This window comes from Eumetopias jubatus, unplaced genomic scaffold (assembly GCF_037043125.1).
Source record: "Eumetopias jubatus isolate StellerSeaLion01/CBP00866 unplaced genomic scaffold, mEumJub1_p1.0 scaffold_4, whole genome shotgun sequence".
Taxonomy (NCBI): domain Eukaryota; kingdom Metazoa; phylum Chordata; class Mammalia; order Carnivora; family Otariidae; genus Eumetopias; species Eumetopias jubatus.
In genome coordinates, this window is record NW_028274810.1 from 168912325 (window position 1) to 168926887 (window position 14563).

At 35.4% G+C, this 14563-nt stretch overlaps 1 protein-coding gene across 1 annotated transcript in view; it reads right to left on the reverse strand.

Moving 5' to 3' along the window:
* The window catches only part of XKR9 (XK related 9), a 31190-nt gene continuing 16627 nt past the window's right edge, over positions 1–14563 (reverse strand). Inside the window, exons 2-3 of the mRNA XM_028110174.2 lie at positions 9178–9398; positions 1–629 (exon numbers count right to left, since the gene is read on the reverse strand). Coding sequence (XP_027965975.1) covers positions 1–629; positions 9178–9398 — 850 coding nt within the window. The remainder of the gene's footprint in view (positions 630–9177; positions 9399–14563) is intronic.

Sequence of the window (14563 nt, forward strand, 5' to 3'; positions counted from 1 at the left end):
CTATTCCATTAGAAAATACTTCATTCTACAATCTCTTTGAACTGCTTTTCCATCAATTTCATCAGGTATTGTTTCTTCATTTCTGTCTGGGTGGAAAGTCCCATAATAAACAATAAGAAAAATAATTCCAAGGACAAGAGTAAGAGCTACAGCGATACTGATAGACATAAAATAGTCTGAATTAAAAATAGAGACTGGGGAAATCCAGAACACAACCAATATCCCCACTGTGGCCAATACCCTTACAATATAATAACAAAACATTGGACATTTAGTATTCTGTCCCTTAATATTAAAAAATGTAAAAGTAAGAATGAATCCAACAACAACTCTGTATAACAATTCCATACTTATAGAAGCACAAAATTGAGTTTGCTTTTTAAATGCCCACAATATCCCTAAAAACCAAAGAAATAATAACAGAAATAATGCAATCTTAACATTTAAGAATAAAAGAAGTACAACACTCAGCATCCAAGATAATAATGTAAACAACTTATAAAAGAGGTATGTGAATTTGGGACAGAATCCATTAAGGAGATTTTTATCAGGCAAGGATTTTCTTAAAGCTACTTGATAATCAACAGTTGACCAAGAAATAGCACAGCAAGAGACCGTAATGGCTGCATCTACAAAATAAAAAATAAAAAATAGATATACTGTTATAAGAATAATAATAGCAATATTAAATTACTATATGCCATACATGCTTTATCTTTATCTATATACACACCTAAAACACATCAAGTACTTTATATACTCATCTCACCTAATCCTTTGAAATAGATATTAATATTCCCATATTACATATGAAAGAATTGCTGCTTAGAAAATATACATATTACTTGACTTAAGTCACACAGCTAGCAAGTTGCAGAGAGCTGAGATTTGAAGCTAAATCTGCCTGATTTCAAAGTTGGTGTACTTAAATGCTATATTAGACTGCTTTATAAGATTTTAAATAAATTCACTGTACAAATTTTATTGTGCAACTGGTATAATGGAAACTGCACACTCTGGAAGTCCTTTACAATTACAGTCCTAGCTTCTCCAGTCCCTTTGGCTTTGACCTTGAATATATACTTAATTCACCTAGACACAGCATAATGGGGGACAGCAGTAAGACGGAAGGGAGGAAGAGAGGGAGGTTAAACAGAAAATTTAATGTAAGTATAAGGTATCAACAAGCTCAATTTCCCATTTCTTCAGATGATGAATCAAAAATATAAATATATTCTAAAACTTACAGATTTCTATAGACTTGATATCTTTACCCCTTTTCTCCCCCCAACAAATAACAGAAGTTCAGTATTACTTTGAAAAGGCATGCCATTAGCCCGTCAAAGCTGAGAACATTTATAAAACCGAAAGCAAAGACATCAGAGGATTAGAAAGAATTTAAAGCAGAATACAGAATGCTATTCCTTCCCACTTAGTCTCATTGGAGGTCTATATATTAGGATAAAAAAGCAATTTACTTAAATTGACCTATTGAAGAAGATTATGATGATTTTAAATGCCTTTGTCTACTCTCCTGGTTTTACAATATTCCATGCTGGACCATACAATTAGCTGGACTTTTTTCTTTCTTCTTTAATTCTAGTATATTTTAATTAAAGCACTGCTTTCCCCTAAATTGTCCTATGATTTTTTTCTCTAATTAGTTTTAACTTCTACAAAACTACATATATATAACAACTGAACAAATAAACAAAAAAAATTAATACATATAATTTAAATGTCACTAAGCTCTACCCCTCCTCACCTCTCAGTCACAGCCCCCAGAAGAAATCACTAAAACTCTTCTAACTTTTATTCTGACATTTATTGTTGTATTTATAAATAAAACAAATATTTTTTACTTTATCTGCTTTAGATACTCCTTCTTGATTTCCTCTTTGGAAAGAAGAAAATTTAGCACATATACACATAAATACACACCTTACTTGCATTTTCCTTTCCCTCTGTCTAGCCCAACAGAGTAACATCACAATTTTTGGTAAAAGTCAGTATTTGGTGTTTATCTTATTATAACTACACAAGTAAAGATTTTTTTTTTTACTGCTCAGCCAAGTATTACACTGATATATTTCCTTTCTTTTAAAACTGTTCATTGTTCCTTCACTTGCTTAGTTTTTCATAACCCTATCAATATTTCTTAGGAAAATCTTCAAATTAATTAATTAGTAAAACTCCCTATATACACATCTATTAATCTGTTCCTTTTTTCTAAGAATAGGATCCTATTGGTCTAAGGTGGTTGTTTTCAAGTTTTGCTTTCTGCCTTCCCAGAACTTCCCGTCACTTCTCTTTGGTGTTAACTTCCTGTTTCCTGTTTTCAAGTCTTGCTTTAGTCTCATGTTTTGATCAAGCATTCTCCAGATATTCCTGAGAGATGTTGCACCTAAGCAAAAAATTTTTGAGACCATGTATGTCTCAAAATATCTTTATTCTACCCTCACATTTGATATACAGTCTTGCTAGAAAGAGAATTGAAAGTTAAAAAATGTGGGGTGCCTGGGTGGCTCAGCTGGTTAAGCATCTGACTCTTGATTTTGGCTCAGGTCAAGATCTCAGGGTCCTGGGATCAAGCCCCAAGTCAGGCTCTATGCTCAGCATGGAGTCTGCTTGTCCTTCTCCCTCTGCCCGCCCCCCCGCCCCTGCGTGCTCTCTCTCAAATTAATTAATTTTTTAAAAATCTTTCTTAAAAAGTTGAAAAATGTTTTGGGAGGGTACCTGGGTGGCTCAGCAGTTAAGCATCTGCCTTCAGCTCAGGTCATGGTCCCAGGGTTCTGGGATTGAGCCCCGCATCAGGCTCCCTGCTTGGTGTGAAGCCAGCTTCTCCCTCTCCCACTCCCCCCTGCTTGTGTTCCCTCTCTCACTGTGTCTCTGTCAAATAAATAAATAAAATCTTTTAAAAAAAATATTTTCGGGGCACCTGGGTGGCTCAGTCAGTTGAGCGTCTGCCTTCCACTCAGGTCAGGGTCCTGGGATTGAGCTCCACATAGGGCTGCCTGCTCAGCATGGGGGGGGGGGGGGTTGTTGCTTCTCCCTTTCCTCTCCCACTACCCTCCACCCCGCTCATGCACTCTCTCTCTAATAAATAAAAACCTTTAAAAAAATTTTTTAATGTTTTCCATTGAAACTTTAAAGTCATTACTCTTTAAGCTCTAATTTCAAGTAATACAATGAAGAATTTCAATGCCATTCAGTTTCTCTCACATCTCATAGAATGTTATCTTTATCCTTGCTTCTCCAAATGTTATAATGATAGGCTCAGTATGGCCATTTTTATTCACACTTTCAATCTAATAACCCACATCCTTCAGTGATACGCTGTTTTATTCTTTGGTGGTTTTGCTAGAAATCACAACATGCATATTTAATATATCAAAGTTTTATGTTAATGTTTTACTTCATAGATGGGTTTATAAAAAAAGTAATGAAGCTTAAATTTCAGGGACTCACACCTGCCCAGGTCCTTCCAAGCCTAGCAAAGCTCTAGCAATGTGTTCACTCTGTCATATATTTTTATAAGATTTGGGAAAATAAGACATTTTAACTGCAGTTGATTAAACGCCCTGTCTCTACTCCTACTTACTCTCTATTTTCCCTTGGTGTATTGAAGTGGCTGTGGTCATTTTGAAGACCTAAGGGAAACTGAGTCGAGAACACATTTAGTTTAGTTTTGAGAAATATGTTTATAAGATTTGTTTAAATAATTAAAATCTTACTAAGTGACAGAGCTAAGATTCTCAGGCAGTTTGCCTGATATTAACACTTCACAGGGCACCTTAAGCGTCTGCCTTCAGCTCAGGTCATGATCCCAGGGTCCTGGGATCCAGCCCTGCGTCAGCTCCCTGCCCTGCAGGAAGCCTGCTTCTCCCTCCCCCACTCCCCTGCTGTGTTTCCTCTGTCACTGTGTCTCTCTCTGTCAAATAAATAAAATCTAAAAAAAAAGATACTTCACTGTATTGCCATCAACAGGCCTTTGATTACTTAACATTAGGCATAATGGTCTAGCCTTTGATTACTTAACATTAGGCATAATGGTCTAGCCTTATCCAGTTGACATGATTAGTTCCCATTTCTTACTAATCTACCTGCTCTAATATATTTTTCTGATCATTTAGCTAACCTAACATTAAATCACACTCTATCCAAACTAAATTCCTTGTCTTTACAACCGTATCTTTGCTTACGTATTTCTCTCAGTCTGAAATGACCTTGTCAAATTATGCATATACAGATTATTATTTTCTGAGTTGATATTACTGACACCAGTGAAGAAAACCTAAGACTACCAATATTTACTAAATGAGACATCAATAATAAACTAGTGTTGTCAGTTCAAACAGTATTGAAAATTAGTTACTTCATGAAAAAAAATGTGATATATTCTGATTTTGTAGCACATCAGTAAAAAAACTGCCAGTGTTTTTCCAGACTTAACAATCCAAAAAATATACATATTATTAATAATTTGTGAAGTTGAAACTTTTCTAAGTTAAAATAAAAAACAAATTTCAATCAACTATGCTAAAAAACATTGAATTTTTCTATTCTCTCTACAAAATTAAAAATTATCAAGTCAATCAGAGTATGCAGCCAAAAATATTAGAGTATCAAAATAATAAAAAATATATTGCTTTTCTTCCTCTTGTGAAATTTGTGGCATTTGTCAGCTATCTGTATTTTTTTTAAATGTTTTCTTTCCTACCTTTTATGGACTGAACTGTATTCCCCCAAAATTCATATGATGAAGCCCTAACCCTTAATGCTCTATTTTGAAATAGTGCCTTAAAGAGGTTTTTAAGGTTAAATAAGGTCATAAGGGCAGGGCCCAAGTCTGATAGGACTGATGTCCTTATAAGAGGAAGAGACACCAGAGATCTTTCTCCATACAGAGAGGAAAGGCCATGTGAGGACACAGCAATAAGATGGCCATCTGCAACCCAAAGAGAGAACCCTCACCGGAAACCAACTCTGCTGGCACCTTGATCTTAGACTTCCCATCCCCAGAACTTGAAGAAAATACATTTCTGATGGTTAAGCCGTAGAATTCTATTATAGCAGCCTACACAGACTAACACAGTATCTAATTTGTTTTCATATTATATTTTTTTTCTTAAATACGGTCTCTCTAAATGTTTTAGTTTTACACTTCAAATAACCCAGATCCACCTTTCCTTTACCTTTTTTCTGGACTACACAAGGAATTTAAAACACTTTAACTCCATTATCTCCTACCAGACTTACATGTCATCACTCTCTTATACTTTCCTTCTATTTTTTTCTTAACTACATAGTATTATTTTTATTTTACAGTCTTCATTTAGATTTACTCACGTATTTACTATTTTCTTTCCTCTTTATTCCTTCTTGCATCTCAGAACACCTCTGTCCTGCATGAAGTATATTCTTTGAAATTTCCTTTAGTAGTGATATGCTAAGTCATGGATTTCTTTTACTTAGTTGTTTGTCAGATGAAGGGCTTCCTGAATCTGTGGGTAGGTGACTCTCATCATTTCTGAAATTTTTTCAGCCATTAACTTTTCAAAATTACCTCTGTTCCATTCTTTCTCTCCTCTCCTTCACAGACTCTGCTCAGATGTATATTAAACCTTCTCATCCCACCTTCCATGTCTCTTAATATCCCTTTCACATTTTCTATCTCTTTGTCTCTATAAAGTATAATCTGAATAATTTCTTCTGATCTGGCATTGAATCACTGTCTATACAGTTATGTCTTATCTGCTAAGTTTTTAATTTCAATTCTTAAATTTTTTAATTCTCATAAATTCTACTCTTTTCTTTTTCAAATACACAATTCATTTTTTATAGTTTCCTATATTTTTCAGTTCATTTACCTCTTTCAACACAATAGGATGTATGTCTTATACTTTGCAACTGTTAATTTCCAATATCTAAGGGCTTAATAAGTTTTTTTCTATTTCTGCTGTTCTTACTCATGATGCCTTATTTCTTTTGGTGCTATAAATTACTGTAAGCCATTCATTTTCCTTGGAAAACTATCTGTGAAAACTACCTGAGGCCCAAGAGTAAGTGAATTCCTCCAGGGAGGATTTACACTTGTTCGTGCAAGATGGCTAGGGTCATTATCAGTCTGGGACCACTTTAAACTATATTCATAGCTTGGCTTTTATTAGTTTGTTTTTGGGTTTTTTTGTTTTTTGGACTAAAGATGAGAATTTTGATTGCAAAATTGTTATATTGTTATGCTTCCCTGCTCTACTCAGCAGCAAGGCAATATTCCTTGCTATCTCTTGAAAGTAGATACTTTTGCCCTGAGGAGGGTACCTTTTGGGGTAACATTTCTACAGATTAGAACTTTCTATCAGACGTCCCTTCCTTATGAGGATTGAGTTTTGTCTTCAGTCCACACACTGGAAGCTATCAAAACTGAATCTGCTACTTACAGGTTTGGTTAAAAAGCAAAACAAACAAACAAACAAACAAAAAACCCTCCAGGGATAAATGCCTTCGGAATCTTATTTAACCCTGTGTTCCCACTTTCAAGTATATTTTGGCCTCTCATATCAGACTGTTTTATGGTTTTATGAAGACTTTCAAAAATAACCAATTGTTTTACATATTTTCAGAGAGAGGATTAATTCAAATAATTTAGACTTTCAGTGGTAAAGTTTATTTAAATAATCTGTTTTCCATCTGCTTTCCATCTTCTAAACATTTGTTGATATTCTAATCTGCTATTCTACTTTACATTCTCTTTGTCCTTGTGGATTTATACGGTTTTTACTCCTTCACTCCCCTTTTTAGTATAATTTCAGGAAAGTGCAAAGATAAAAGAATATGTTCAGTCTTCTGAAGTACTTCTATATATAACCTGATTTTTTGTACATTTTATTCTTCCTGATTGTCAAAACAATATATGAGTACCACAGAAAATTTTTAAATTCAGGAAAGTTTAAAGATGAAATAAAATCATTCATAATCCTACTACCAAGAAGCAGCCACAGTTGACGTTTTGCATGTTTTCTTCCATTCCTATATAATTTCTCTGTATCCTTAAAAGTATGATAGAAAATTTGGCAATCAAGAGCTTTGCATTGTGGGAACTCTTTCCTTTCTCTCTCCTGGCCATTTTGGTAGCTGCTTTTGGTTGGGACCGTCCCACATCTAAGGCAAAAAGATGGTGGCCACAAAGAAGATGAAAAAGTCGCTGGAGTCAATCAACTCTAGGTTCCAACTCACTATGAAAAGTGGAAAATATGTGCTGGGGTACAAGTCTCCTCTGAAAATGATCAGACACGCAAAGCGAAACTGGTCATCCTCGCCAACTGCCCAGCCTTGAGGAGATCTAAAATAGGAATACTACACCATGTTGTCCAAAACTGGTGTCCATCACTACAGTGGCAATAATATTGAATTGGGCACAGCATGTGGGAAATACTATAGAGTATGACACTAGCTATAACTGATCCAGGTGATTCTGATATCATTAGAAGCATGCCAGAACAGACTGGTGAACAGTAAATCACACAAAATTTTTCTTTAATAAAACTGACCAGAGCTTGTTTTAAGAAAAAAAAAGTATGATAGAAAATTTCATAAATTTTTTGCCTGAATTTTATTTTAGAATTACTTTTCTATGTCATTAAAATTTATTTATAAATACTATTTCTAGTGGCTACATCATTTTTATACTAACAGTCTATAATTAGATTTCTCATTTTTTGCTATTTTTAACTAACATCTCAACTTCTTACTTCAAGAAGAAACTAAAGGATGGAGGATAGAACACTAACATAAAGAGAGCTGTTACTGGATCCCACTGCTGGTATGGATGCTGTGTACTACTTGGAATCATCAGAAAATCTACCATAATACAGGCTGTAAGCTCTAAATGTCGAACTTCTAGCTTCAAGAACTATATGATATAGAACTTTTAAGCACAAACCCACAAATTCTTTGAATCACAAGGAATACAAAGTCTCATAAGTATATTCTCTTTGATGTATTACTAACAATCAAAGTAAAGGTAAAAATATTAGAAGGGACCACAGTCTAGAGGTTTATGGGAAATTGGAAACAAGAAGACTGTTTGAGGGAATGAACTGATCTCACAGGTGACTCTAACATAGAAGGAACTCCAGGGAAAATGATAATCTGTTCCTCTGAGATGAATCCAAGTATACACAGAACCAGAGTCATTAATGAAAACTGGGGCTATTATTTAGCAAATGGGTTTTTTTAACATCTCAAATTAAATACCTAAAAAGGTTTTTTTAATGAAAACACCAATTGTCCTTTAAAAATGAACATTTTACCTTGATGAGGAAATCTGCTAGAGAGGAGGAATATATTGGCCAACTTACAAAATTTTCACAATTTTGTGGTGTTTGCACTTTCATCCAATGATTCCAATTCTGGGAATTTACCCTATGGATATACTTCACACATGCAAAATGATTCCTGCATAAGATTACTCATTGCAGCATTTTTTTACAAGAGTAAAATATTAGAAACAACCTAAATTAACATAAATATAGGGCTTGTTAAATAAATCATGGTACATACATAACTTGTAATACTATGCAGATAATAAAAATGAATGAGAGAGTTATTTCTGTATTGATATGGATAGATCTCCAAGATATACTGTTAAGTGTAAAAAGCAAAGACAATTTTTATGTTATCATTTCTGTAAAAGAAAAAAGAGGAAAAAAGAATATAGATTTTTAAAAACATTTTCTGAAAGAATCATCAAAAAACTAACAATAATAGTTTCCTTTCTGAGCAGACAAAAGAAGAAATGGGAAGAAGGGAGAGGGAGACAATATATCTTCATATACTTTTTGATATTTCCACAATATACTTCTTTTCAAAAAAATGAATAATTCTAAAAAGTAAAAAACTGTAAGAAAACTTCCAAAACCTTTTAAAGAGTTATGTAGTTGAGGGGCTCCTGGCTGGCTCAGTCAGTTAAGCATCTAACTCTTGATTTCGATTCAGGTCATGATCTCAGGGTTGTGAGATCAAGCCCCATGTTGGGCTCCGTACTGGGCATGGAGCCTGCTTAAAGATTCTCTTTCTCCCTCTCCCTTTTTCCCCTCCCCGCCCACAAAAAAATATTGAAGAAAAAAAAAAGATCTCAGAGCATCCATTTAACACAGGGTGTTATGAAAGACTTACACTGACTGAAATTTGCTTGACCATGTTCCAGAAAGGTGTAGAGCTGCAAAACAAGTTGTGGGCAGCCTTCCAGGTAGGTCTCAAATAGCCTGAGCATGCTCAAATCAGTCATTCTATCTATAACTTCTTTATGTGGATCAATTTGTTCTTCCATAAAGTTATTAGTTTTGCTGCTATTTTTGAAAGCCACATGATAACCCTTTTTCAAGGCAAACCAATACCTGTAAACACAAACATTTATCTTCAGTAAAATATTCTTTGTAACATGTTAATATACATAATAATTTTGGAAAAATTAACGTGTTTAAGTACAGAATTTTCTGGGGTGCCTGGGTGGGTCAGTTGGTTAAGCGTCTGACTTCATTCAGCTCAGGTCATAATCTCAGGGTCCTGGGATCAAACCCCATGTCAGGCTCCTTGCTCAGAGGGGAATCTGCTTGTCCCTCTGCTCCCCACCCCACTCATGCGCACATGCACGTACTTTCTCTCTAATAAATAAAATCTTTAAAAAAAATTACAGAATTTTCCCACAAACTTTCTCCACTACAAATTTCTTTCAAATCTGTGAATATCTCATGGTAGCTTTATTGCAATTCAAACTCCATAAACTTTGGGGCACCTGAGTGGCTAAGTCAGTACAGTGGCTGCCTTTGGCTCAGGTCATGATCCTGAGGTCCTGGGATCGAACACCACATTGGGCACCCTGCTCAGCAGAGAGTCTGCTTCTCCTTCTCCCTCTTCCTCTGACCCTCCTCCCTGCTCATGGTGCTCTCTCTCTCTCAAATGAATAAAAAAACACTCCATAAACTTTAAATGCATATTTGATAGGCACTGTATGCTAGCACTGTTAAGCATACATGATCTCAATTTATCTTCATAGTAATTATGTGAGATGAGTAGGTATCATTCCAATTTCACAGATGAGAAAACTAAGGATGAGAACGGTAGAGTGATTAACTAAAAGTAAAGGGCAGACCAAGACTCCAAACCTAGATCTTATGATTCCTAGTCTTAACCACTACCTTCTGAAAGACAAACTGCAATTTTCAATTCATGCAAGTTATCTTAACTACAAGACAGATACATGCTTTTAAAATGTCAAAGTTGAAGATGAGACTGAACCTAGCAAACAATTACTCAATATCTACAAGGCGCTAGGCTCTTTGACCATTACCATCCTAGAAAATATGTAATTTCTCAAAGGCTTTTAAAACACCCTTGTTCAGGCTCTTCTTTTCAAAGAATTTTAAAATGAACATGAGTTATCATCATACAAGTAAAACTAATAATAAAACATACTGAGACACTTATTTGAAGAAATTTGGGGCTAGCAAAAAGGCAACAAGGATTCTAGCCCAAAGTTTATCAAAACTCTTTATTCCTCAGTTTCCTCATATAAAAATAAGGGCAGTGATACATAGCTTGTTTCAGTTGGCCCCTTCTGTCAACGTTTCCCATTTCAGTAAATGGTACTAACATTTACCATGTCACTCAGACCAAAAACATGGAAATAATTTCCAACTCCTTTATTTTTTCTCATACCCTAAAAAAATTCTTCAGCAGGTTCTCTTGGTTCTGGCTCTATCTTCAAATATATCCAAATCTGAACACATCACACATCATCACTTCCACTGCCTCAATCCTAATTTAAACAGCCAACATCTCTGGTCTAGATTACTTCAACAGCCTCATAACTGGTCTCCGATTCTACTCCTGCTCCCTATGCATCCTATTCTGTACATAGCATCTAGACTGAACCTGTTAAACACAATTCAGATGTGACTCTGCTGAAAATGTTCCAATGAACATTTTGTTCCATCAAACTTAGAATAAAACCCAAAGTCCTTACCATATTTTAAAAGGCCCTTCATAATCTGCCTCACACACACTACCCCCACTACCTTTCCATCTCATTTTTCTAGCACTTCCAATATACCCTTCTTGCTGTTTTTCCCAACTTAAAGGCTTTTGTCTTTGCTACTCCCTCTGCGTGGAACTCTTCTGGGTCTGATGTGGTAGATGTTGGTCCAGGAAGTTCTGCACATGCATGGCACCATCTCCCATGAACACCCATGGGAGGTCATGGCTGATCTCTACTTCTACAGAGATTCTGAAGAGATTGAAAAAAAAAGAGCAGGCTGCTCCTAAAAAGGCTGTGACCAAGGAGGAATTTCAGGGTGAATGGACTGTTCCAGCTCCTGAGCTCACCACTACTCAACCTGAAGTAGCTGACTGGTCTAAAGGCATGCACATGCCCTTGGTGCCTATTTAGCAGTTCCCCACTGAAGACTGGAGCGTTCAGTCTGCCACTGAAGACTGGTCTGCAGCTCCAACTGCTCAGGCCACTGAATGGGGAGGAAAAACCACTGAGTGGTCTTAAGCCACTCTTCCACAAACTCTTAAACAAAATGGAAATAAGGCTGACAGTAATTAAACAGTTTCTTATAAAAATGAAAATTTAAGTGGTGCCTGCGTGGCTCAGTCAGTTGAGCAACTAATTCTTGATTTCACCTCAGGTCACGATCTCAGGGTCATGGGATCAAGCCCCACATGAGGCTCTGCGCTCAGCACAGTGTCTGCTTGTCCCTCTCCCTCCCCCCATTTGTGCATGCATGGTCTCTCTCTCACTCTCTCTTAAATAAATGGGTAATCTTTAAAAAAAATGGAAAATAAAATTTAAAAAAATTTTTTAAAAAGAAAATTTACAAATTTACTCCTTAACTTCATTCAGGTATCTACTCAAATGCCACTTCCTCACAGAAAGTCTTTCCAGATCACACCATCTAAAATAGTACTATTCTCCATCATATTCTCTTTATCCTGTGTTTTTTCATCACCACTTGACATATTACTTATTTTTATCTTTACCTCCTCACAAAAATGAAATCTACATGGGAGCAGGGATTTTGTTTTGTTTTGCTATATCCTAATCAACTAGAACAATAGCTGGTACATAGTAGATTTTCAGAAAATATTTACTGAATGAATTAGTAAATTCATATTTACTAATATGAATACTTAATACTAAGCTCATATTTCTTCCATAAAGAGACAGTAGATAGGAAAGAACTTTGAAAAGCTGGATGTAAAACACAAATATAAGATACTCCTATCATAAACAAGATATATACATACATGGATATACAAAGATTCATTATGTGGCAAACGGAAGTATGTTTTTAGGGGAAGTGGGTAGGGGAATAGGGTAATTGGGTGATGGGCATTAAGGAGAGCACTTGATATAATGAGCACTGGGTGTTATATGCAACTGATGAATCACTAAATTCTACCCCTGGAACTAATAATATAGTATATGTTAACTAAATTGAATATAAATTTAAAAAAATTTTTAAGTATATTTTTATCACAGTTTCAAATAACATGGTCTATTATATTCATTGTGGGCTAGATGCCAAGGCAGAAAGTCTACAAAAATGATGGTGTGATCTCCACTTCAATGACCTTACAACCTAATAGGAAGGTCAAGCCTGTAAACTATCAGCTGCAATACAAGGCAGAAGAAATAACTACTCAATAGAAATGTAAATACTCTGTTGTAAAAGTACAGAAGAAAAAAATGATGAACACTCCCTAGAATTTATAGGTGCAATTTACAGGGAAAGTTGTGTTTGAGTCTTTTCTGGGTATCTGGCACAACAGAAAGTTCCCATATGTATATTATATAATACTATTATGTAATACAACATCATGTTCCTGTTCCTAAAGTAGATTATAAACTTTTCACAAATATTAACAGGTACATACCCACAGCATAGAGTGGGAGAGGTAGCAAAGCACAGTGGCTAGGAGTACAAATTCTAATAAAGCCAGAACACCTGAGTTCAAACCCCAGCTCCATCACTTCCTAGCTTAACCCCTCTGCTCCTAAGTGTCCTCATCTGAAAAATGGAAGCATTCATCATATCCACCTCACTGAATTGTGGTGAGGAAAGTTAATACATGTAAACTGCTTAGACCAGTACCTGGCACATGTTAAGTACCATATAGGTGACTATTAAACAAACAAAAAAATAGCTGTTTACAGATGTTCACATTAACATTTTCAGTAACTTTAGGGAGCAATTTTTCCAATTCTGTAGCAATTAATGGAAAATCAATACAAAGTTCTGCTTATCTAAAGGATAACTTCATGGGAAAGGGGAGTATGAATATAATTTTTTAGTCAATAAGATATTGTTTCAGTTTTATGGAACAAATGATTAAGAAGCCAAAGGAAAAAAAAGGGGGGAGCTTTCTTATATTTTGTCACAACATATTCTTTTATTTGAGATAAAAAGGCACCAGCTTCTACTATTGATGGATTACTTTATATCAGGCTAATCCTCCTACTGATGACAGTGATAAATTCTAGACAAAACATAAAAGAGAACAAAGCACAGAAGAGGAACCAAAAGTAAGAAGAAACAAGAGGGCATTCAACCCTTGAAAAAAGGGCATCATACTGTATGAGACACACATTTATCTGGCTTTTCCTCTGAAGACATCCCATAGCCCAAAGGGCACAAAGCAGATACAGCTCAAGCAGAAAATCAAAATATTACTGGCCCAAAGAATCAAAGGACTGGGTTTGAATCTACCAGAATGGTTAGAAATTAAAGGAGGGGGGGGAATCTCAGGAAAGAGGAAGCCACAGAGTAGAGAACACCCAAGTCTGCATATACTCTCCTCTGATACATGGTTGAGCCCTTACTATGTTTGTGTGGGATAAGACTCCAAGGAACTGAGGAAAATTTCACCAGAAAGAACCTAAGCAAAGATTTCAGCAGCTGTCTGCCACAAGGAAGAGTCTAGAGTTTGAGTTCCACCAAATTAGAGGGGCTTGGTAGATACTTCAGGCATTCCAATGAAACCCCAAAAGAGACATGCTTTAGGAGTAAAGACCATATTTCAGGCCTGAGAGATTTTTCCTTGAACTAATAACAAAATCAAAATACACCTTCCCTAACAAAACCTAAACCAAGCCTCTGTAACACAACAAGGTAATTTGCCAATAATTTAACATCTGCTTTTTCTTCAGTGGAAGATAACAGAAACTAGTCTCTACAAAATCTCAATCACAATGTCCACTACACAATAAAAAATAACTCGACATGCAAATAAACAGGGAAATGTGACTTATACAGACGAAAATCAGTTAACAAATAACATCAGTTACTAGAAGCATACCCATAGATGACTCAGATGTTGAAATTAGCAAACAAACTAAAGCACAGAGGAAAAAACTGGGGAAAAAAGAGTCACAGAATCTCAGTAACACAGGTGTACACAAGTCCCAAAAGAAAAAGAGAGAGATGATGGGGCAAAAAAAAAAAAATTACTTGACAAAATACTAGCCAAAAATATTTTCTAAATTTGACCAAAAACA